Genomic DNA, 25,608 nt, shown 5'->3' with positions numbered 1-25,608 from the left:
TAATTAGGCAAATATGCACAACCATACCACGTATAGACAGCAATTAGAATGTATGTAATAAATGAAGATATTGTGTTGCATGTGATGAGTAGACGAAGATATAAACGATGCTGTATACCTTGTGTGTTGACAAGACACATGAAGTGGGTAAGCAAAGACATGGAAGGTTAGTTGTATAGATGGTACAGATGGGTGTTAAAGGGATATTTCAACATTTTGGCAAAATATCCTATTGCCATAATCCCTATAGTTTTAGGAGTAGGTTTGTTACCTTTAATTGTCGGTGCAAACTGTTTTTAGAACGGTGGGGCAGAGATGTGAGCTGCTCAGAGCTAAGCTACAGAGGCATATGGTATTTCCGGCTTTCCCTCATCAAACTCATCAAATACACAATTCAACAACTCCACAACGCTCTGGTGGACAAGTTGTGACCTGCACATTCACCACACTATGAGATAATAATGGAACGTTATGAGACATAGTTTTTTTTTAAGGCAAATGTGTAACCGGAACTACATTCCAGTGGAGTGATTTCAAAAGCAAGTAGTTCTGAGTATTTGCTTCATGTGTCGTAATTTTACGTGCTGCAAATGTGCAGGTCACAATTTGTCCACGAGAGCATTTTGGAGTTGTTTGATTGGGTTTTTAGTTTGATGAGGGACACTTAGAAATACAGTGCAATCCCATTGTGTTAGCTGAGCAGCTCGCGTCTCTGCCCCGCCGATCTAAAAACAGCTTGCACCGACAATTAAAGGTAATGAACCTACTCCTAAAACTATAGGGATTATGGCAAAAGGTGAATTTGCCAAAATGTTGAAATATCCCTGTAAGTGAGTGAACAACACAAATCAGATCATGCTGTAAAAAAAAAAAAATCTGCACACAGCAACATCCAATGGGAAGTCAAACCAATGGCAAATTAGGAAAATGAGGCTCTTAAAAAAAGAAGCTGGAGATAAGGGTGGGAAGAATCCTGATAAGAGACAGATAAAATAGAGCAGGGTATGGCCTGGGGAGTTAGTCCCACAACAGGTAGAAACTCCTCAGGACATAGACATTAGAATCCAGTTCATGAACAGCAACATCAGAAACTCTTATCATCACACTCTACTCCTTCTACATTGTTTCTTGACTGCATGAACTTCTCTGGATAAAAGTAATATTGGTATTGAGCTGTGGCGGAAGACCTGAGGTGCTTCCGTCTGAAGAAGCGTTGTGTTGTAACACACTATACTCTTCACTAATCCGCGTGTAAAAACCCGTCTCTGAACATCACTGTTTTTCTCTCCATCTCAACACCGATGGTTGTAAAAGAAATCACACAGTACACCGGAGCTTTACTTCTAATCTCTTTTTAGTCATCTGATCATCTGATTGGTTTATCCAGACTGGAACGCGGGAGGAAGTAGGTCACGCAAACAAAGGCTATCTGGAGGTGACACACACGGAGAATCGCAAGGTTCCATCTGACAAGCCTCTGACCTTTTGACCCCAGAGTCGCTGCCAAAGCTCAATCTGATAAAAACTTCATAGAGTGGGAGAGTTAATAAAATCTTTATGGAGTCGGAATCATTAAAGCTTAATCCATCTCATCCATTAAAAGTTCATAGAGATCAAACTAAAAAATGAAAAGCATTAAACCGGAAACCTCATCATGTAAAACCATCTGCAGGCAGAATAGAATGGCTCTTTTTATGCATTAGTCATATATGTATTTTTGTTGTTTGTGAGGTGGTGGTGGGGGGGGGGGTGAAATATAAAGTACATGTGATTATCCTGCTGAAGGTCACAGCCTGAGCTCCAGGGACACCCCACTGAGCGAGCGGACGCATGCAGACACACTTAGTGGGCGTGAGTCAAAGTGCTGTTTAGCCAGAGGAGAGTGAGCTAACCTGAGTTGTAATCTAAGTGATTAAGTGGCTGCTGCATGGAGTCGTGTAATTGGACTTTGTGCTGCATATGGAATATCGTCTCCTGACAGAGTCCCTGCAGGACGGGGGGGAAGGTGCTTCCTCTGGGCCCCACTGGTCTATTATTAAATCACATTTTGCACTCTATATATTCATTACATCTCATTTTATTTTAAAATCAGACGCGCGGTGTCTGTGAACAGAAATTACTACCTGACAAAATGATGACTGCGGGAGAAGCATAACTCGCTATTAAGTCAAAACTGCCGGTGCAGTGCTTAACTGTAACAAGACTTTAAATAAAACCAGTCGGCGTTTGAAGGTTGATCAAACAAATAATATATAAACGTGTTGCATTTTCCACAGCAGGAACGACAGAGAAGCCAGCTAACAATCTGAGTTTTATCTAAAACAGAAATGAAACTATTTGAGCTCTCTGAGGCAGACAGACCTGTGATAGATGTTAAAGGGATAGTTCAACATTTTGGCAAATTGGCCCATTGCCATAATCACTATAGTTTTAGGAGTAGGTTTGTTGCCTTTGATTGTAGGTGCAAGCTATTTTTAGAACGGCGGAGCAGAGCCGCGAGCTGCTCAGAGCTACGCTACGGAGGCTAATGGGATTTCTTGGTTTCCCTCATCAAACTCATCAAATACACAATCCAACAACTCCACAACGCTCTGGTGGACAAGTTGTGACCTGCACATTCACCACACTATGAGTTACCAGACAGAGTTGTTTTAGAGGGAAATTCATGCAAAATCGCTGATGCACGTTCCCGTTGGAAGCAGTTTTTCAGCAAGCAGTCTCTGTATTTACCTCGAAAACAACTCTGTCTGGTAACGTTCTGTTATTATCTCATAATGTGGTGAATGTGCAGGTCACAACTTGTCCACCGGAGAGTTTTGGAGTTGTTGGATTGTGTATTTGATGAGTATGAAGAGCCAAACCAAAAAATCCCATTAGCCTCCGTAGCTTAGCTCTGAGCAGCTCGCGGCTCTACTCCACCGTTTTAAAAACAGCTTGCACCGGCAATTAAAGGTAGCAAACCTACTCCTAAAACTATAGGGATTATGGCAATGGGACAATTTGCTAAAATGTTGAACTATCCCTTTAACAAATAATAATTTGATTGGAAAATGTGCTGCCCAGTGGATCCTGAACCCAACTCTCTCTCACCTGGAAGCACTCGGAGCTCGGCGTCCGTCCCCGTCCTGGTGCTGCCGGGGTTGTCGGCCAGACAGCGGTACGTGGCCGAGTCCGGGGGCTGGACGCGGCTGACCTGCAGCGAGCCGGATGGCAGCACCGCCAGCCGAGATTCGGGGTCAAAGGCCATGGGCAGGTCCTCCCGGTTCTTCTGCCAGCGGATGACCGGCGTCGGGTCGCCGGAGACCTCGCAGCGCAGCAGGGCCGTGTCCCCCAGGTACGAGGAGACGGACTCGGTGGGGACGACCACCTTCAGAGGACCTGGAGGGGGACAAGACAGGGAGGGATGGGTTTAGGACAAAACATATGCATGGATTATCGTTATAGTCATTTTTTGAGTTGATCTGGACTGAAATGAAATAAACTGAAGGAAAATTGCAGAACAGAACTGTGCTAAGCTGCATCATTCTTTGCACTACTGTGTCCTGAAGTACACTTTACTAAATGAACTTACTCATCTTTATGAAACTGGGCTGTATTATACTGCACTAAGCTATACAGTACTCAGCTCTACTGACCTGACCTGGACTATACTGGCTGACCTGTTCTGAAGTGTTCATAACAGCACTCAAGTGTTCTGCACTTCACTGTTGCTGAAGTGAAGAGAACTGTGGACCTGTAGAGACACACTGGTTCAAACACAAGTGACAGAAAATGAACTGAACTCTGAATATGAACTGAACTGAAATACAAAGTTACAACAGAGTGAGAACTCTGCATGACAGGCTAATGCTGCTCCTTTGGTAGAAAAGGCGTTTGCTCTTGCTCACTGTCCAAAAAATTCCCCATTTTTTGATCAGTATGCGAGCCTTATCCTCCTGTTGCTCGCATTTATTCTGAAATGTGACTGAAATATTTCATGTCTCTATTTATTTTAACTGTAATAATTATGGCTTACATTTATTTTACATTTCACTAGGGCTGCAACTAACCATTATTTTCATTATCGATTAATCTGTTGATTATTTAAACGATTAATCAATTAGTTGTTTGGTTGGTGAAAAATGTCCATCAGTGTTTCCCAACCCACATGATGACATCCTCAAATGTCTTGTTTTGTCCACAGACCAAAGAGATACTCAATTTATTGTCATAAAGGAACAAAGAAAGCAGAAATATTCACATTTAAAGGGACAACGAGGAGTTTCTATTTGGTTATAAAAAAGTCTCACGTTAATGTGGATGAATCTCCGCTACCCACACTTGTTAATGGGCCCATTTTCAATAAATATCTCGTTTTGTCTCTATCGTTATTTTGTTATTATTAGTGGTGGTGGAAATGCTGGGCGAGCCGACCAGCGTTTCTTTACTTTTGGTTTCGTGGCGAGTCATGAGAATAACGCCGCCGAATCGCCGTTTATGGTCGGAACTACGACGGTATGTGATGGTCTTCGAACCTCTGACTTTAATTCTTGATGAATGAAAACATGAGTCTGTCTTGCGCCGGTCAAAAGAATTTTGCGGTGCACGCGGAGGCTCATAAATTTAGTGTGAAAACGCTTCGCTTTTCCAAAACTCCTCGTTGTCCCTTTAAGGAGCTGAAATCAGAGAATCTGGACTTTTTTTGCTCAAAAAACTACACAAACCGATTACTAGATTATCAAAATAGCTGACAATCAATTTAATAATTGATTATTGTGCGATTAATTGATCAATTGTTGCAGCTTTAATGCCCACTAAACTAGAGAATCCAATGTGTCAAATTAACCACATGGTGATCAGTCACGGTGATAATTAACACTAAAGCAATAATCATTTGCATTTCTGCTTCTGCAACCGTTGCATACCTGTTTGTTTTTATCATTCCTAATTTTTTTTTTTTTTTTCCTGTTTGGTTTCACTATGATCACAATCATCAAGTACTATAAATACCACCACCACTGCACTTCTGAGTAGTACAAGTGCTGCTGCTGTGCCAACCATGCTACTTATACGTCTACATCATCTTTTACTAATACCGCTGTTAGTATTACAAATAGTTCCTCTGTCAGAACAAAAGCAGCAGTAGCAGCGGGGGAGAAGAAGAGGAAGAGGTGAGCTGACAGTGAAGGTTTTTCAGGTCGACAAGAAGAAGAAGAGAGTAATAAAGACAAGAACGGGGGAGGAAGAGAGGAGAGGAGAGGAGAGGCGCAGCAGGTGTTGAGAGAGCAAGCGTTAGACTCTGAACAGCAGGAGAACAGATGAAAGTCAGGCGGAGAGAGACGGGGACAGTGTGGACGGGGCAGTGCCGTCCATATACCGCTGTGTTCAGGACACACGCCGTTTCCCCGTCTCATCACATTCACTTCAACAACAAACAGCCTGTAGCCGTGGAGACACGTGGCCCTGCATGCTGACTGCAAAAACACTCGTTATTGTAATGTCTCCGGCTCACGCATGGAGACGTTGTGATTTCACCGTGGGCGCCGGGGCTTCTGAGAGCTGCAGTAATGTCAGGAATTCAATAAAAGTGCTTTTTGCTTCTCTTCATTGATGCTTACAGTTGACTTTCACCAAATGAGAATATTTTCACAACAGAATAAATATTCTTGAGCCTCCTCAGCAGGATTTTGACCGTCAGGCGTCCACTGATCACAGTGTTTGAGACGGGATTACATGGGAGGGATTATGTTTAATTGAGGAGAATATAAACAATAGTATGTAAATTGTATTCATCACAGCATAATATCCATCCTTGTGTGCGGTGTGTCTGTTGTTTACCTGTAAAACCTCACATTATTTCTTCTGGCAGGTGAGCAGAAATATTTACAGCACACAGATTCGGATCAGATTAGATGACGCTTTTAATCCCCAGAGGGGAAACTAGAAGACTGCATATTGAAATGTAATGTACAGATTAAACGGGGAGGAAATTAGTGAGTTTAACAGGTGATAGGAGGCTGAGGTGGTTGAGCTTAAAATGAGATCTCTATCTTCACTACTTGTACAGCAAATTATACAGCATCATGTAGACAAGGTAAAGTTAATTGAGATAAAGAAATACATTTAAAGAATTAGCAACAAATTAAAATCATAATTGCATTTAAATGACACACATATTGAAGATGCAAAATATGTATAGTGATGGGAAAAACAGTGATATAAAATTATACTTTTTTCAGTAACAAGAACTCAAAAGCGTTACTGTTTCCCCACTCCCTGGCAGCTAATTAGGCTAGTTACTGACTGCCAAAGATTTCCCCTCTGGAGATGAATAAAATATCTTTTTTCTTTTCTTACGTTTTACTGATGCATAGATTGAATAGCCTACATTAAAAAATGAAATATAAAGAAGACTAAAAAGTAAATTTGAAGATTTATAATATCAACAAAAACAAAAACGATTGAACAGCCAGTCTCAGCAGGAGCTTAACCTTAGCTGGACCGGAATCAAGACAGTTTTCATGTGCCACCGATAGACTGCAGAAACATCCAAGCTCCACTCTGCTCTCGCGCTCATTGACGTAGATTCAAATAACCACGTTAGCAATGGAGACGGAGGACAAGTCCAGTTTAAACAACAAAACTAGTGTAATTGATGCTGCAGGTGTGCCCTAACGTCTGTATTATGTCAGGGTAGCTACACCTGTAAGAAAGCTCACTTTATAAAGCTCGGTGTCACTGCTGCGCATGGATGTATACTGCTGCGTCATTACATTTCAGGCTGCTAGCTTAATAGGCTACTGCTGCAATCTCGGTGGCTAACGTTAGCATACGTGGCTCAGTGTTTCTTGTCAATAACAGACATACCGGGTTTTCTCCTTGAAGCATCAACATGTATTCACTCTCCCATCTTTCGTTCTTTCCTCTGCATCAGTTCTTCTCTTCTTTTACTTTTTTTGCACATCAGGTGATTAAAAAACACTTGTGACTGGATGTCGTATGTAGGTCACTAAATCAATAGGAATTGTGGGAGATGTAGTTTATGGTCACCGTACCCCTTATATAGTTTTTTTTTTTTTTTTTTTTTACCTCAAAATAATGGGCCTCATTCACAAACCATTAAAAACAAATTTGTTCTTATATTAAGTCCTACTTAGAAAGTTTTTATGAAGATTGTTGCCTTCATGATTGTTTTCTTTGTCTAAAAAAAGTTTTTTGTCTTTGTCTGAAATCTAGGTTATGCACACTCAGGAGCATATTTTGCACAGTTGAGAGCTGACACACTTGTGCAAAATAACTGATTATTGTGTTTCTTATGTATGATGTTGTTATAATTATTTTACAAATTATTGTAGTCTTCATTCATATTGTGATTATTGTGTTTCTTATGTATGATGTTGTTATAATTATTTTACAAATTATTGTAGTCTTCATTCATATTGTGGCAAGCGAGGGTTCCTTGCGATCTTGCTGGCACACGTGACTTTGACAGCTGAAAGCACGATGCATTCTGGGTAAATACGGCACTGAGAACGATTCGCCTCGTTGTTTACAACTACTGCTGGGTAGAAAACCAGCATGAGAACAATATTGACAGACGTGAATTTTGCTATATCTCATTTTTCACGTCACTATATCGCCGTTTAGACTAATCTGATGTTTGTCAAGTCTATAAAACCAATGATTGGACAAACATTACTATTTCTGTGTGCACGTTTTTGTAATTAGTCATGGTTATCATAGATTAGCCGGGCTAACGGTTAGCTACCTGTTTAACTTTAATAACTCAGTGACTCAATTAACAGTCCATGAAAAAAATATTTTCTCCAGCGGATATCTGAGTTACAACATCACTGAGCTAACTGGAGTAGGTTCATGTTGTGTCCGACAACGGGAGGGTTTTAACAGCTGACGTCCTGATGCTAGCTTAGCTACCGCCGTTAGCTTTGCTACCGCCGTCAGCTGTCCCTGTCAGCTGAGCCACTGATGCTTTCTAGACACCGTGATTCCCCCAAACTGAATAAATACAACACATAGCAACACAAAACACACACATAAATATTAATGTTTCTTCAATCATTTCAGATTTGTGTAAACGGTGATTGGGCGTGAAAAACATGATAGATATAGCTAAACTCTCGTTCGTTACTACTGTTCTCATTCATTGGTTTTCTACCCAGATCATCGGACATCAGGTTTTTTTTTTCCTCAGCCAGATCACACTAGTCCGCTTCATGCAGCACTACAGACACTGCGATCAATGGACTAGTGCTGCGGATTTCTCATTCCCCACCTGTTTGATTCAGAGTGTAATGGGATGATGAATGAAAGGGCAACATGAAGACAGATAAAACTCCGCTCGTATCAGCTCTATATCACGCACTGGCCTGATTTTATATTATTATAGCCTATATCATTATCACATATCATTGAGGTTTCAATTTGTCCAATCAGACTGACCATATGTATTCAACCAAGACCAAAATCAATGTAATTTTGCGTTCACACCAAGTGTCAGAATTTCCAAGAGCCGCACAACCCCATAATGCATTGCGCCGAATTAGGCTGTTTACGTCACAGTAGCAAGCTCTATAGTAACAATAACTCAAACAGACACTAACTTTAGATTTTGTAGCAGCCCAATTATGTCTGTCTGTTTGTTCCTGCAGCATACCTCCACTTAACTACTAAAGTTCTTTTTACGTTTGGAGTCTGGTGGTGCTCCCTCCCAGATTTTCGTTCATTTTAACTTACTTTCTCACTTCACCTTCTTAGCTCAGTGCCTGTGGGTTCTTCAGCACAACTATTATTCTAAGATGATCGCATGCTCTTAACCTCTCAGGCTGCATGATAATAATAATTTCCTGGGATTGAGTTTGACATGTGACCTAGTGGGAAAAAGATCATGTCACACACAGGTCAAGTGTAAGGTTATAGTGTGATTTTACATGTAAATCTAGATATTATGCTAAGTAGTTGTTTTACCATTTGTAAAAAAGAAAAAAAAATGTAGCTACCCTACATCACATGGACATGTGATTCTTACTCATGTGAAATTAATGAGTTTTTAATGTTAGAGCTGTGTGGAAATCTCTTGACGGACAATAGGTTCATGTCTTTTAAATTGTTAATCATATTCTTAAAAACTGAAGTGCCATTTGGAGCAAGTTTCCAAATCCCAAGAGCAACTATAGCCTTCAGTGAGCAGAGGAATCCTTTCCATCCGCCCAGCAGAGAGAGAAACAAATGCAGTTTGCTGTGTGATTTTGCTCACAGTTTGTGTTTTTGTTATTTTTGTTTTCATGCTGCTTTAAATCAGCTTCACCTTTATCTGTTTTACCTCGGCACATAAACAGCCAGAAAACTTTACCTCTGTGACACAAAGGCAAACTTTGTCTTTGTGTTTATTAACATGGGAAAAGCTTGGTTCTGACTCTATCTGGGTTTTGGCTGCTGCTGAACGTGGTGCGATCGCACAGATCCGAGGCGATGGAACGTTGACGTGCATTTGGCTTGTGTGCGTTATGTAAGTTGCGACTGTCGGTTCGTGTGGGGATCACAATGCTGCCTGCAGCAGCCACGCATACACCCACACACACACGCAAACACAAACACACACCATCTTGTTGTAGTCACTTCTGGGGACGCTGTGTCGACGTCGATGTGTTTCCCTCATGTTTAGCCCCGGATGTTTTCAGGTCATTGTCGGCCCAACGCTCTATTATGATGATTGGTTTACACTGTGGTGACCTGTTTATCATATTGCAATAACTATTCACAGTATTTGTCAGTTGCTAAGACACTAAACCCTGTTATCTGCCTGAACCAAATGCTCAGCGGTTGGAACACATTGATTTGAATCGGTTACTCTTTTGGCACGACCGTACGCACTTCTCACCTGGTTAGACACAACTTGCAAACACATTCTCACTCACTAAATTTTGCACATTTTGCACCGTAATGCAAGAATGGTTCAAACACAATTAAAGCACAGTTTTCACAGCTTTTTAAACGCAACTTGAAACTTGTGATCACACTTGTGGCTAATGATGTGAGGAGGACACGCCGTTATAAAGCAGTTCAGAGAGCAGGGGTTGGTGAAGGTTGTTACAACAGATCGAAACAACCTGAGAGGAAGAGGAAGAGCTGTGAAGAGGTGGTCCATGAGGAGGAGGAGGAGGGGGGTAGAAAACTCAAGTAAGAAAAATAACTTTGAGCTATACTCTACACCATGTTCTTGTCCATGGAATGACAACCTAACGTCAGCAGATTCACTGTCCACCATAACCTGGAGATTCAAAGCAGAGCACATCTGTTTGTGTGTACAGTCATACTGTGAATGTTGTAATGACCAAAAAATGCAAAAAAATATGTTTCTCTATGTCATTGCATATGTATTTTTGTAACTGCATGTTCTCTTTTTGTAGAACAGGGCCACATGAGTGTGGGAGGACACCTATGTACTGTAGGCTATGTCCACCCCTCACCAAGAGACATGATGCTGTGGCTGAATGAATGTACTTGAGTTTGATTTTGTGGTTTTGTGCTTCTTATATATATATGAGAAGCACATATACACAGCTCTGGAAAAAATAAAGAAACCACTCCAAAATGTTGTTAATAAATCAGCTTCTCTACTTGTATGGTAGCCATCGATTCCAGTGTCTATTGAACTCCAACACAAGCACACCTCACTCTACTTAGCTGATCACCTGAACTACCGTAAATCATATTTAATGAGGAAGAAAGATTATAAATAAATAAAAAAACACTGCTGAGATAAAAAAAAAATTGGGCTTATTCCACCAATTTTGATTTCTAAACTTTTTTAGACTTTAGTTTAAAAAGTTTTAAAATTAATATGAACTTGTTTTCTTTGCATTAGGCCTATACAAGGTCTGAAAACACTGGAACTTTTTTGTTATTTTGATCTGTTGCCATTTTCTGCAAATAAATGCTCTAAATAACAATATTTTTATTTCCAATTTGGGAGAAATTTTGTCAGTAGGTTATAGAATGAAACAAAATGACTATGAATAGTAAAACCAGAGGAACTGATCATTTTGAAGTGGTCTCTTGATTTTTTTACAAAGCTGAATACAAGTGCTAAATTCACATAGGATATTTTTTTAATGAAATGCATTTAGCCTAGTGAGAACAATAAACATTATCTCTGCAGCTTCATGACCTCAGTTTTTATTTTTTTTGCGTGGTGTGTAATGACTGCTCAGCAGTGTTTTTAATTTTGATTGACATGGGCTATGATCTTCCAAACTAAACACACACCTCGAAACTGTTTCATCTGTTCTCAAAACCAAAGAAAGTGTCGGAGGTTTGGTGAACGTGGTTTGACTGTTGAGTTTTGTGTTTACAGTTTTGAGAAAAGCATAGAGGGTTTCGAGAAATGTGTTTTAGCAACTGTGAAAAACTGTAAGAGGTATTAGATTGATGGCAAAACTCTCAACAGTTGGTCTCACCATCGTAAATATTGTGAACATCAACATACGAGTACACATAATGACCGTGAACTTTGTGTTTATTTTAAAGGTCAGATATATTCACCTTGATGCTAAATATTACAGGAAAATAAATGTATCTGACAGCTCTGAGTGAACCATGATCATGATTTCATGCTATTTTGTCAACATAATGACTATTTAAAGAGCTAAATATTGTAAAACACTGACTGCTATGTGGACCATCTGATTTACACCTCAGGAATCTTATGTGAACATAATGCAAAATAATTAGCCTGACAATCAAATTAGATTAGATTTCATTTTCAGTTCATTCATCTGCTTTATTTACAGTATTTATTTTAGTTAGCAATGATCTGAATGTCATGTGTTCAGACTGAGGCTGTTCTCACAGTGAAGGGAACAGCTGATTCTATCAGGAACAGCTCTTATAAACAAACACTGAAAGTAGTTTTTAAAAGAATTGCAATAGCTATGCCTGTAAATTATAATTATAATAATAATAAAGTATCTAACTATATCTAAACTAAGTTCATCAGAGCAAGAACATCAGCAACACCAAGAGAGATTTTATCACAGAATATCCAGCTATTCAGAGTTAAAGGAGACATATTCTGTCCCCTTTCCACAAATTAAAATAGTTCCCAGGTGTCTTAAAGACATGTCTGTGACATGCTTTGGTCAAAATCCCCCAAGGATCAAACATCACAGCTCTTTTCATCCTCTCTAAACAGCCCTGTTCAGAACGGCTGCTTTCAGTGTCTGTCCCTTTAAATGCAAATGAACCACTGCTTGCCCCGCCCCTTCTACTGGTACCAGGTAAGGGTGGGGTTATGCAATTTCAAAAACTGAAAATGACATATTTTTCACATCACATTTTGGGGGCCGGAAGGCAAGACAAACACCCAAATATACTGTATGTTTAAAAGCCTTCAAGACATGATATTTCCATAATATGTCCCCTTTAAAAAACAGTGTCCTGTACTGTACACACACTGCACACTCTTTTTCTTTCTACTAAGAAACTACTAAAGACAAATGTTTCTCCTAGATTGGCATCATGTGTATTTTAAGTTGGAACTGATCTGAGAGCATGTTTCCTGAACTTGATAAAGCAAAGTCAAAGGCCTCATGAATCCAAAGTACACAGCAGTGATCACCAGTCAGAGAAGACACACAGAGGAGAGGAAGAGGAGAAGATCATGGAATGCGAAGAAGTCAGGAAGAAAAAGACGAGACCTTGACTCTGAACTCGTGCCATTCCTTCATCTGCTGTCGCTTCCTGTTTTTATAGTAGGCAAACCCCTCGCATCCCACTAGAAACAAACACCGTGTCAGTCACTGTGACGATGGCTGTTGTCTTCCTGCTGTTTTCTTCCTCATTAGACAAAATGGACCAAAATAACTCACACTGATAATAACATGCAAATTGCAGCAAACAGTCGAGGACAGTGGAAGGGATTTGGGGGATGCTCCTGCACTAAATCTTCGCCTTGGGAACGATTATTATCTGCTTCTTTGGGCTGAACCTTGCTCCGCCTCAACCCCATTAATTGGGATTTGTCCAAATCCTCAAAGAGTCGGTGACTAATTGAGGACGGGTGGACTGACTGTTGTGTCGTCTGTCCCCTCGTCACCTCCAGCTCTGGAGTCTAACGGATGATGAGCTTGGCTGCAAAAACCAACACTGAGACTGAGACATCCTGCTGACGACGAGCAGCTAACACATTGGATAACATTAACACAGTAATTAGTGAACATCTAGAGAAACATGGAAACAGCTTTTTCATTAAGCCCGTCCTCATTAACATTCCATAAACACCACAGACTGAAAGTAGTATTCATTTTCATTTAATGTTTCACTGAAGCTGGGCCGAGGCTTTGCTGTATTTCTGCTGCCTCGCTGCCTGTAAATCTGCAGCATATTTCCTAATATCAACAGATCATCTCAGCAAAGGCTACACTTCAACTCGTCTGTACCTGACTGTACTGCCAAACATTCATCTCAACTCCACAAACAGACAGGAAAGAGAGAAATTGTAAATCAGGTGAAGGTGTGAAACCTGTAGCTGGGTTAACATGGAGCCAAATATTGTAGCTTAGAATGTGGTTTAGATGTCCAAACTGAGTGAAAATGCATTTAAACAGCTCGAACTGAATAAACAGGCCCAAACCCAGTGAAATTTAATTTGGTTTCAGAGAGGTGGAATACACCTTTTCTTAAAGGTCAAGTGGTTTATTGGCAAAATCTGAATATACTACCAATGAATAAATTTGTATAAGTGTATAATTGCTATAAAATAAAATCTGTTTGGTTTTCCTAGCCTTATAATTCTTCTTTTATATACATGTAGCAAGGGTCTTGCTTAGAGTCACCATCTTGCCCCGCTATGTTTGTACAGAATGGAAAATCCTTTCCAGCCAACCAGAGAGCATGTTTCAAGAGTTTCATGTTCATAAATAAACAATAGAATTATTTAATCATAAATTTAATAATACATTTTATTGATAACGTGCTTTTACAAGTGCTCGAAGACGCTTTAATAGATAGATAATAGAATCAGAATGCTAGATATCACTGTTTTCCCCTCATTGTACACACTGGACCTTTAAACAGAAATAATTGAAAAGTGAATGTTGGTTATGTTCTCTCTGCGTATCCTCCGTGTCGACATAAATGTGTAGTGACGTTTCTTCACTTGCAAATGCTTGAATGAAAGTGTCAAAACAATGACAACTACTGTGCTGATCAGACCATAGATCTCCATCTTTGATTTCTAGAGTTCTCAACGGGCCTGAAAATTAAAATCTGTCTGTCAGCATTAATTCTCGGCCTGAACCCGGCCAGACTCGGCAGTGGTACATGTACAGTAAACACTCGATTGGATTAGATCAAATGTAAATAGTTACTGTAAGAGAGTCTTTATATTTTCCCAGATGTAGTTTTTCTACAGAAGAAGCTCACAGGGGGAAAGTTGTTAGTGAACTGTCCAACACATCATATGCCGTCAGTTTCATCTACTCAGAATAAGTAGCAGCAACAACATTTTGACTCTATCTTTTCTACCAGTGAACTGACTGCTGGTCTCCCTGCAGTATGATGCTGGCTCTAAAAACGCCCACGCACATTTTCAAATAGTCAGTATTTGGATAAACTGACCACTTAATGTGGAGTAGGGGAGACGGGGGATGGCTGTAACATTCATTACACTTCTGTCTGTATCTTGGAGCCCTTTTAAACCAGTGTGTTTGAAATGTAATACAAACTAGTTCCATGTGTCTGCTGTTAAATGGCGTAGCTGTTAACTTAGTCTGATCCTAACCTTAACCCTAACCCCCTTGTTCTTCTCTTTCAAGACCAGGCATACTGAAATTCAAAGAAAACACAAATGCAATTCAAATTTGGGTTGTAGTAAGTTGTAACATTCTTCATTGTTGTTACAACTAACCAGACTCATGTAGCCATGAACTTTACCTCACAGCTAACAACTAAAACATCAGCACCAACAACTTGCATGAAATATACAGTATATAGACACAATAAACATCATTTAAGTTTGATGAGTTTAACTACAGACCCTGCAGTGCTATCATAAAAATAAATGAAGTAAAAAAAATAAATAAATAAAAACTTTCATACCTCCTTCTAAAACTGGCTGTGTCTGAGCATATCCACCTTTTTCCGAACGTCAAAAACGTAAGCCTGTTTTGCCGGTGGAATTTTATGATTACGTTTCCATGGTTTCGGTAGTCGCGGTAAATGCATGGATTTTTTTTTTTCCCCCCAATGAAAATCTGTAAAACGCATGGATCATCACAGCAGCTTTTAACAGTGGATATCACACAAATTGACATCCGTGTTAAAAGACAGCATTAATAGATCCATGCGTTTACCGCAACTATGACAACGACTGAAAACCATGGAAACGTAAACGTACAATTCCACCAAAAAGCGAATCAGGTTCATAACTTGTTCCTGATTGGAGAAATTGGAAGTGTTTGTTATCATCCCCCATCTCTCCCCTATTCATGACAAACAGTCAAAGAATGGAATTTGTTTCAGCGTTGAATCCCTGCAGTCGTCACAATTGGTTCAAAATGCATTCTGGGATACTTTACTGTCTCGATCCTCATTAAAATTGGCGGAAAAAGAACAGTTGTGGATATTTGATCTTTACTTTAGATCCAGACTTTGATTTGGAACAGTACTGAAGTTCACCAGAAGCTCTGCTGCTGTCTATTGTTACAACAGGTGCAGCAGCTAACAAACATCCATCACACCGGTATACAAACCACAGGTTTTGCTCGCACATTAGAAAAAACCACCAATGTCAACATAATTATAATAATGATAATCACTCTATCACTCCGCCCGCCTTCTGTCTCTCCACGCGTTTCTTCTCTCCTCCGCCTTTAAGGATTTTCCCCTCTCTCCCATATCTCACTGCTCAGTTTTTCTAATTAATTCCCAGTTTACAGTCATCTCCTCAAACACACATACACACACGCACAGAGCCAGACTGCTAATTGAATTTTTAAGCCTCTGCTGTTCATTAGCATTCTGTCTTGTAATGTGTTGTGTGCTGTCTGTATGTGTGTGTCTGTGTGAGCTCGGGCTGGGATGAGGGCTCAGTGAATTCACCAAAAAGCAGCTTCCAGGTTCTGTGATTGGTTGTCTGCAGCGTACAACAGCAGACACTTGTTTTCTTTGTCATGGGTGTTCCCAACTCCTAGAAAGAACATTTCTATTACAACTGCAAGATCAAAAGAATTGTGTTTTCTATTGACATAATGGGGAAATGTTAAGTCACATTTGTGTTAATACTGAATGTAACAGTGAAGTGAACAGGCAGCAGCAGCAGGAGCAGAATATCCAGCTCACACTGGAATATTATGGTTTTGTGTGGACCACAGGTCTCCAACTGTTTTCCTCTGAGAGCTACTAGAAGAAAATGAAAGTGGCTGAGAGCTCCTCAGCTCCAATGTTACGGCTTACATTTATTCACATATTGGATCAAAACTCTCACTCGGAGCTCCCAACAAAACCAGACGACTGAGGACATCACATTCAAAACTCCCATTTGGTCCCTGGGACAATCCCTACACAGTACAGTACAGTAGAATAACAAGGCTTCAATACATTACAGTACAGTATAGTGAGCTGGAAAAATCCATCCAACATCTATAAATCTGAAGAAGTTCCTCATTTGGAGATCAGTGATAGTCATCTCTTCGATAAATACAATATGGGCTAAAAAAAAAAAAAAAAGTGGCTCAAGTTAAATGTCTCAGTATCCTCTCTGTATCCATGGCAACATATACTCTGTTTCCTGCTTTTGGCAACATATACTCTGAGTCTGTTTCCTGCTTTTTGTTCAATAAGATGTAATGAGCTGTTATGTGTGTATGTTGCTGACAGCAGATCTGATGGAAGTGGCTCTCCCACCATTTTCACATCAAGGACCTATGAGAAACGTTTGTCTTTTAATGTACATTTCAACCTGCATTTTAGTTACAAATTACTACTAATAGAAATATATATATAGCCTATATATTTTTATCATTCTAGTAGTTTAAAATGCCTGATTTGTTTAGATTATGTGAGTAGAAATACAAAAGTTAATCTTCCACTTAGACCCAATGTTGCGATAATATGTTTAAACCCCCAAAAAAACCTTACTAAAATGTTGACGACCACTGGAGTAACACACAAAGTTTGTTTTTTGAAGTGATTTTGTGTTTGTGTCTTTATGCCTTTTACCTCAATCCTAAACCTATTTTTATGTCTCAATGTAAAGCACTGTGGCTTCCCCTGTGGTTTTTAAATGTGCTTTATAAATAAAGTTGATTGATTGATTGATTGATTGATTGATTGATTGATTGATTGATTGATTGATTGATTGATTGATTGATTGATTGATTGATTGATTGATTGATTGATTGATTGATTGAAAAGAGTTCAGTAACTTCAGACAAGATGTTAATTTAAAGTTAAAGCAGAAGTAAGGTGAATGTTTGTGTCAGCGCCGTAACGTAACCGTGCGGGGCCCCGGATGACGGCGGCGATGACGGGGGGGGGGGGGGGGGGATGGCCGCGATGACGGACGGACGGGGGGGGGGTGACGGCGGCGACAACACAGCAGAGCAATCCTGCCTAGGAGCTATCCATGGTTAGGAAGTCTCTTGAAATATCAAACAAAGAGGAGAACTATGGACTGTGGAAGCTTCAATGGCCATAATACAGAAGTTATCATGACGTGAACCATATGTTGCGGTGTAAAAAAAAAAGAAAAAAAAAAGGTTGATTCGGTGGAAACCCGTCTTAACGGGCGGGGGCGGGGCCCCCACGGCATTCGGGGCCCCCCCGCCTCGCGGGGGCTGCGGGGGTATACTTTACGGCCCAGGTTTGTGTTAATATAAGTCTTAAATAGTTGTATCTTCTGACAGCAATCACTTACATAGAGTGTTTGGTCTGAAACACGGGTCTGTCAGTCACTCTGCTATGCTGTAAGCCGAGGAGAAAACTTTCCTTGTATCCTACAACCTTTATCCAATGAGGAGAGAGAACGGCATAAAGGGGCGGTCCTCTCTGTGTGTGCAGCCAAGGGATGCGCGTGAATGTGGTGACGTAGGGACGAGGGCGGGGACTGCTAACTCCATCTGCTGACAAGAAGTTAGCCAAAACCACTGGATCACTTACTTCTGCTTTAACCAAAAACAAAAAAATGTTTCACTGTGTGTAACTGAAGTGGTTTAGTGAATGGGGGTCTGGTGTGACAGAGGAGCCTCTTCAGCTCCACTTTTAAAGTCCAGGTGATGGTGAACAGGGTTTAGAATACGAAGGGGGGGATAAACCCTAGAATCACTGACACAAAAGAAAAGGTCCCTCTCAGCCTCAACACACGTACACACACACACTCATCTCCCTGTGAGCTGCAGCTGCTGGTTTCCTGTCTCTTTAATCGCTCTAATTGACCAGGAGGATGGAGAGTCACTTTAGAGACTAAAACACTCCAACACACCGAGCTGAGCACGCTAAAGAGACAGACAGCTGACAGACACCCTGCTACACTGTGTGTGTGTGTGCACGCATTACCCAGAACCTCGTTAGCATGTTGTTGAGGTTATTCTCTCTACTTCCACCTGAAGAGAAGTCACTTGAGTGAGTTTGAAATGAACTCTGACCTCATGTCTGAAGGCTGATCCTGCAGCTGCAGTCCTCATGCTGTTTGAAATTCTTTCTGTCTATTGCTTCATTTCAAATGCCAACAGAGTGATTTTGCCTAGTCAGTATTCTAAAATATGCAAGTACAAGATCATTAATAAGAATTAGTACCCAACCGATTAATTGGCCGATTACAGCCCTTTGAAAATAATCATTAATCGTCCAAAAGCTGGCAGATAGACGCAGATGTCAGCACTTGATATATATATTTAGCCTTGTGCTCAGTGAAATGCATTGTTGGCCTGAAGTTAATGAATAACACAACAGTTACTGCTCTGCAAAAACCATTGTGCCACTCCGACTGATACTAATACATCACTTTGCCATATAACGATAACCTTATATCTGAGAACAGGTCCTAATATCAACAAAATCCATATATTGGTCGGGCCCTAATATTTTTCAGCCTTGTCAAAGCTGGAATATAAAACATACAGAAGAACTGCATTAGTCATATCTGCAGGAAATACACCAAATATTAATTTCTCCAATGTGAGGATTTCCTTCTTTTTCATCATCTAAGTTGAGTTGCATTGTACTTCTAGGTTGTTCCTATTGAATGAAATGATTTCTCTCTATATGTCGGTCAGGATGGACTCTGCCCTCACCCAATGTCAGCTGGGATTGGCTCCGGTCCCCCTCAGCTTTTACAACCCTACACGGATAGGCAGTACAGCTAATGGATGGATGGATAGATTTCATCAATTTAAATGATTTTCATTTTACATTATCCAAACCACTTAAACCACTTAGGTTTGCAGGCTGGAGCCAATCCCATCGCGCGAGGGCTGGGTAACCCTGGACATGGTGCCAATCCATCATAGGACATAGAGGAATACACACACACACATACACTGATTAACCTGCATGCCGTTGGACTGTGGGATGAAGAACCTAAGCTGGGAGACTCTACACAGAAAGGCCACATCCTACTGTAGTGACAAGTCAGAGCCAAGAGCCTTTACCACTGTGCTATTTAATTTACATTAAAAATTAAAGGAATAAAAATACATAAATCAAGCTGACCTAGACAAATCATGTGTGACCTGATGGATTTAAGAGTGACTGTAGAGCAGTTTCATCTGTTATTAACAGTCTGTGTACAGGCTGCTTCAACACTGATTGCATAAAAACAAAAAAACACACTCATGTTGTTAAAAATGTATGTATCCAGATAATTAAACAAAATGGATAAAAATGAATAAACAAACCGTAGTTAATTAGTGCACTGTCTTCATTTATAATGTGCAACCCTACAGTAGTTATTTATATAGTCTTGTGCAGATATTCAATATTCTGAATATTTCATTTTTTTCATAATGTTGCATTATATCATATGTGCACAGTATAGTTTGAATGTCGCCCAAGGTCTGATTCATACAACTTCTTTTCTGTCAAACTAAATACCTACTTGAAGTTGTGCTGAGCCATCAAACACAATATTGTACTACGGTGCTGGTAAAGGCAACACACTTAAGTCTCTGTTAATGTCTTTCATTAACTGTATTGATCTTCAGCCATGCTCCATCCACTAAATGACATTACAGGTGAATTACTTTGGTGTATTGAATAAATATGAACAGTGAAATGAAGGCGCTAAGCCTTATTAAATCAGTGTGTTTGACATGTGGTGTGTGTGTGTGTGGTGTGTCAAGGACAGGTCAAGGTGTTGTAGAAACATTAATTTGTATGAGGGAACCCACCCCCCACCCTCCACCCCCACCAGTGGTCACCAGTCTATGTTTTTTATGCTTTTTTTTCTATGTTAAAGACAAAAACAGTGATCAGCACAATTCTGCATTTCAATGTGTCATTGTGTGTACAGTATCACAATGAAGCAGCAACATCATTCTACATAACACCCAGTATAAAGTGGTAGGAAACTGTCATCTCTGAAGCTGAAGCTGAAGCCTGTGGGACATGATGTCTGCTGACTGACATTCCTGCCAACACTGCAGTTTTACGCGGGAGTCTCCCTATTTTTAACCCTTTCTCCTGCCCTGCTCCCAATTGGTAATTTCTCCTGCTATTCTTTCTATTTGATAATGATATGAGTGTTCCTTGTGCCAGGCTCACGACCATGCCCACGCTGGAGGTGGTACTTTATAAACTGAAAATGAAGGAGTCCGCTCCCAAAGGGAATATATCCGTTGAAATTTCAGTCTGCTTGGTTCAGGCCTCCCCAATTCTAGTCGCTAGCCACGTCAGTAAACACCACACGTTTTGCAAGCTATGTCAGTCCAACTTTAGTGTAGTTAGGTCTGATGGGTACCTTTCACATTTGAACCAATACGGTACCGATACTCGGTACAAAACGGTACCGATATTTGGAACCAGTAATTGTATCTGTAAAAAAAAGTATTTCCTCATCAACATCACAACTCCTCAGCCTTTAAGAGTATGTCATGTTTAATGAGAGGCATTACTGTCGCTGGGGGGGGGGGGACACTCCCATTCCGAAGGACTGCCATTCCGACGGTCCACCATTCCGAAAATTCCCAAAGGTTCGTCATTCCGAATTTCACAAGGGGCCGCCATTCCGAAAGTGTCAATCGTGGTGTTTTATTTTGAAAGGAAACTGGGTCCGCTTCTCGGCGCTTTGCAACTACTCGTGGCACTTCCGCGTCTGGTGTGTCCCCGGCCGGCTAATAATGTACATAATGAGTGGGCTAATATACAAGACAAAAAAAGTACCAAAATGCACCCCTTCCGGGATTCGATACCCGGTCGCCCATACTGATTACAGCTGCTCTACCCACTGTACTACCACGGTAAGCTCTCCACAGTGTTACCCAGCACATTTCAATACCTTTCGAAATGGTTGACCTTTTTTCAGTTCGGAATGGCGCCCCATTTTCAAAAATAATGAAGAGCTGGCATTACGAAACATGAAAGTAAACGTTCAGAATGGCGGCCCTTGGCGCACTGGACCCTGTGGCTGGCTAACGGTATAGGTGTCGCCCGATGTGAGCGACGCAGCATTCAGTGATGTCGTTGCGTATAGTGGGGTTTCAGCTATAAGCAGACACTCCTCCACTCTCACGCAACGCAAAGGTGTGTTCAGGAACTGAAATGTTGTCCCGTTTGACTTCACGTGAATCGATTCTTCAGTGGTACCAAATTTGGTACCCGTCCCTAAGTTTGGTCCTTGGGTGACAAAGGGAACCAAGACACACACACACTGACAGTGGTGTGGGTTCGGTCTGAACTTGTTGACAGCACTGTTCTGTTGTTGTTTTGTTGTTATTACTGTTAAACATATTTGCCTCTAAGTAGGCCTCCTGCTCTTTCTGATAAAGGTGTTCCTGGCAGTGACGGCTCCTCAACCATAACACAGACTCTCACTGACACTCTCACAATGTTTGCACTTGCACTTGACACACATTTCCTGATAGGCTATTCATTGATATGAAAGATGTTGAAATATTTAATAATATACTTTAAGACAATATTAGAGTTTGGATCTGAGAGAGTCAAGTGATAAACCTGAGACCTTGAAGTTGGATCAGACCTGCTGAGAGTAAGACACACATTGAAACTATAGATCTGTGAAGAGCCCTCAAGTACTGCAGGGAAGGATTAGGCTCACTCTCAAGTGAATAGAATAGAATAGAATAGAATAGTCAGGATAGAATAGACCGAATCGCCTTGAAAACCAGCACGTAATTTGAATGAGATCAATAGTAACAAACGAGAGTAAATATCATATTTTTCACGCCCTATCACCGTTTAGACAAATCTGAAATGATTGAAGAAACATTACTATTTCTGTGTGTGTGTTTTGTGTTGCTATGTGTGGTATTCATTCAGTTTGGGGGAATCGGTGTCTAGAAAGCATCAGTGGCTGCAGCTGACAGGGACAGCTAACGGCGGTAGCTAAGCTAACGGCGGTAGCTAAGCTAACAGCAGGACGTCAGCTGTTAAAACCCTCCCGTTGTCGGACACGACACGAAACTAGCCTACTCCAGTTAGCTCAGTCATGTTGTAACTCAGATATCTGCTGGAGAAAATATTTTTTCATGGATGGTTTATTGAGTCACTGAGTTATTAAAGTTAAACAGGTAGCTAACCGTTAGCCCAGCTAATCTATGATAACCATGACTAATTACAAAAATGTGCACACATAAATAGTAATGTTTGTCCAATCATTGGTTTTATAGACTTTACAAACATCAGATTAGTCTAAATGGCGATATAGTAACATGAAAAATTAGATATAGCGAAACTCTCGTCCGTCCCCCACCACTAAAACATGTCAGCTAGGTTAATCCTCCAGTCAGCGCCCCTGACCAAAGGCACTGGCTCATAATCTGGAGTTGGTCCCCGGGCGCTGCACCGTGGCTGCCCACTGCTCCTCAGGGATGGGTTAAATGCAGAGAAAGAATTTCACTGTACTAGCTGTATATGTGACTAATAAAGTACCTTTACCTTTACCTTTACTATTGTTCTCATGCTGGTTTTCTACCCGGAAGTAGTTATAAACAACAAGGCGATTCGTCCTATAGGATAGAATAGAATAGAATAGAATAGAATAAAATAGAATAGAATAGAATAGAATAGAATAGAATAGAATAGAATAGAGCTCTCTTACCGGCCACCGTCACCTTGGCGGTCCGACTCACGATGCTTCCCAGTCCGTCCAGCGTGGCGAGGCACTGGTATTCCCCCTCGTCGGGCCGGTGGTGGCGGGAGTGCACCACGTTCTGTACCAGCAGGGAGCCGTTCCCCAGCTGCCGCCGCCGCTCGTCCACCACGGCGCTCAGCAGCACGCCGTCCTTCCGCCACGTGATGGTGAGAGGCCCCGCCATCATGGCGTCGCTCTGCGCCTGGCAGTCCAGCTGCAGCACGCCGCCCCGCACCGTCACCGTATCCTGAGGCTCCTGGGTGAAGGTGAAGTCCACGAAACCCCCCAGGCCGTACGAGGAGGAGGAGGAGGAAGAGGAGGCGTCTGAGGCTGCAGGGGGAGAAGAGGAGGCACGAGGTCACCATCAGGACAGTGAAATACTCCATCACTACACAGACGAGGTCCAGACAATTTAGGGATAAAATTTCCATTTCCATTCACTCATTTAGCCAGCGCCACTCTGGAACTCATTACCACTCGCAATAAGGAATATTAATTAACTCTCACATTTCAAGTCCATACTCAAAATCCACCTGTTTAAGATTGCCTTTCCCTTATGATTTGACTAATTGCACTGTCTATTTTTAACCTGTTTTTAATCTTGTTGTTTTTATTGTTTATTTTGCACTTTCTTTTCTTCATTGTAAGGTGTCCTTGAGTGACAAAAAGGTATCTATGAAATAAAATGTATTATTATAATTAAGATAAAATTGAGGATGAACAATACAGAATGACTGTTTGAGAAAAAATTGGGATGTGACAGAGGTTCAGTAGAAATGAGATACAACTGTCTGAAATGATTCATCATCATCATCAAAAAACAGGATGATGACTTAAAGGAGACATATTCTGCCCATTTTCCACAAATTAAAATAGAGTTCCCAGGTGTCTTAAAGACATGTCTGTGACATGCTTTGGTCAAAATTCCCCAAGGATCAAACATCACAGCTCTTTTCATCCTCTCTAAACAGCCCTGTTCAGAACGGCTGGTTTCAGTGCCTGTCCCTTTAAATGCAAATGAACCACTGCTTGCCCCGCCCCTTCTACTGGTACCAGGTAGAGGTGGGGTTATGCAAATTCAAAAAGTAGTTACATCATTGCCAGACAACTGAGGGAACAGCTTGTAAAACCACATGGATTTCAACCTAGAGTCTGAAAATTATAGATTTTTTTTGTCAATTCTCACATTTTGGCGGCCGAAAGGCAAGACAAACACCTAAATATGTTAAAGAGTCTTCTATAAGTGATATTTCTACAATATGCCCTCCTTAATATTGCATTGGTTTTCCACGAAGCCAGGGAGAAGGCAATCTGTGGAGTGATGTCTACCGAGGTGGATAACGTTAAGTTTGACCATGTGTATATTTGTGTAGTCTTATCTGTGTGTTTGCATCATAGTGCCCTAAAGCAGTTCATGTTTCTCGCAAGACGAGGGCTGGGACACCGTGTCGGAGGCTCTCATCTTACAAGGTTGGTTTTCAGCCTAGAAACTCTGGGGTGAAGGTAGAGAGCCTCCATTCTCCCTGTAAATCATTCAACCACCACAATTACTCTGCAAGATGTTCACCTTAAACAGCTTCATCGTTCCCCTTTAAAACACAACAGTATACTCAGACCTCAGGCCAAGAAGAAAGCACAACGATGTCAGTTAAGAGTGAGCGACAACAGTGTCCAGTGGGGACGGCGTCAATGACGCAATAAATCAAATACAAATAAATAAATCAGCGAGTCTGGAGGGAAAGAAATAACAATCATCAAACCTGAACTGCTGCAGGGCCCAAGGCAGTCAGGGGTCACAGGGGCCACGTATTGTTTCTGTGTTAGCAGTCTTGTTTAGAATATGAACCACTAGCATCATTGTGATTGACACAAAATGTATTAAATTTACAAGGATGGTTGTTGTCTGACAGCTGATATTAGCCCCAGGCTGTGTTAGGGTAAAGAGGCTGTGATGCTGGTGGAATATGAACAGATGAAGAGATATATTATATTCTACCTACTGACTCCTGGTGCAGTGATACAGTGGGATGTTCTCTCTATCTTAAAGGGATAGTTCCCCCAAAATTCAAATTTCACTCATTATCTACTCACCCTTATGTCGACTAAGAGCTGTGAGAATTTTCAGAGTCCTCTGTGCCTTCTCTGAGTTACGGGGGGGTCCGCGCAGCAGTATTTGTCCATATAATGGTTGTCAATGGATACCACTTTTCTTCGTCCAAAAAGACACACCAAAAATCATCCAAATACCTCCATAGTGCTCGTCTGTAATGTCCCTCTTGTATTGAAGCCCTGACATGAGAAAT

At 41.0% G+C, this 25,608-nt stretch overlaps 1 protein-coding gene across 1 annotated transcript in view; it reads right to left on the bottom strand.

The window, feature by feature from the left end:
• The window catches only part of dcc (DCC netrin 1 receptor), a gene marked incomplete at both ends in the record, with an annotated part of 386,320 nt that overhangs the window by 258,789 nt on the left and 101,923 nt on the right, over window positions 1-25,608 (bottom strand). The window contains 2 exons of the mRNA XM_083983745.1: window positions 3,091-3,378; window positions 23,273-23,635. Of these exons, the coding sequence (XP_083839871.1) occupies window positions 3,091-3,378; window positions 23,273-23,635 (651 nt within the window). The remainder of the gene's footprint in view (window positions 1-3,090; window positions 3,379-23,272; window positions 23,636-25,608) is intronic.

This window comes from Trachurus trachurus (genome assembly GCF_905171665.1).
Source record: "Trachurus trachurus genome assembly, chromosome: 12".
NCBI classification, from domain to species: Eukaryota; Metazoa; Chordata; class Actinopteri; order Carangiformes; family Carangidae; genus Trachurus; species Trachurus trachurus.
Note: the sequence above shows the minus strand (reverse complement) of the source record. Positions and strands in the feature narration are given on the sequence as shown.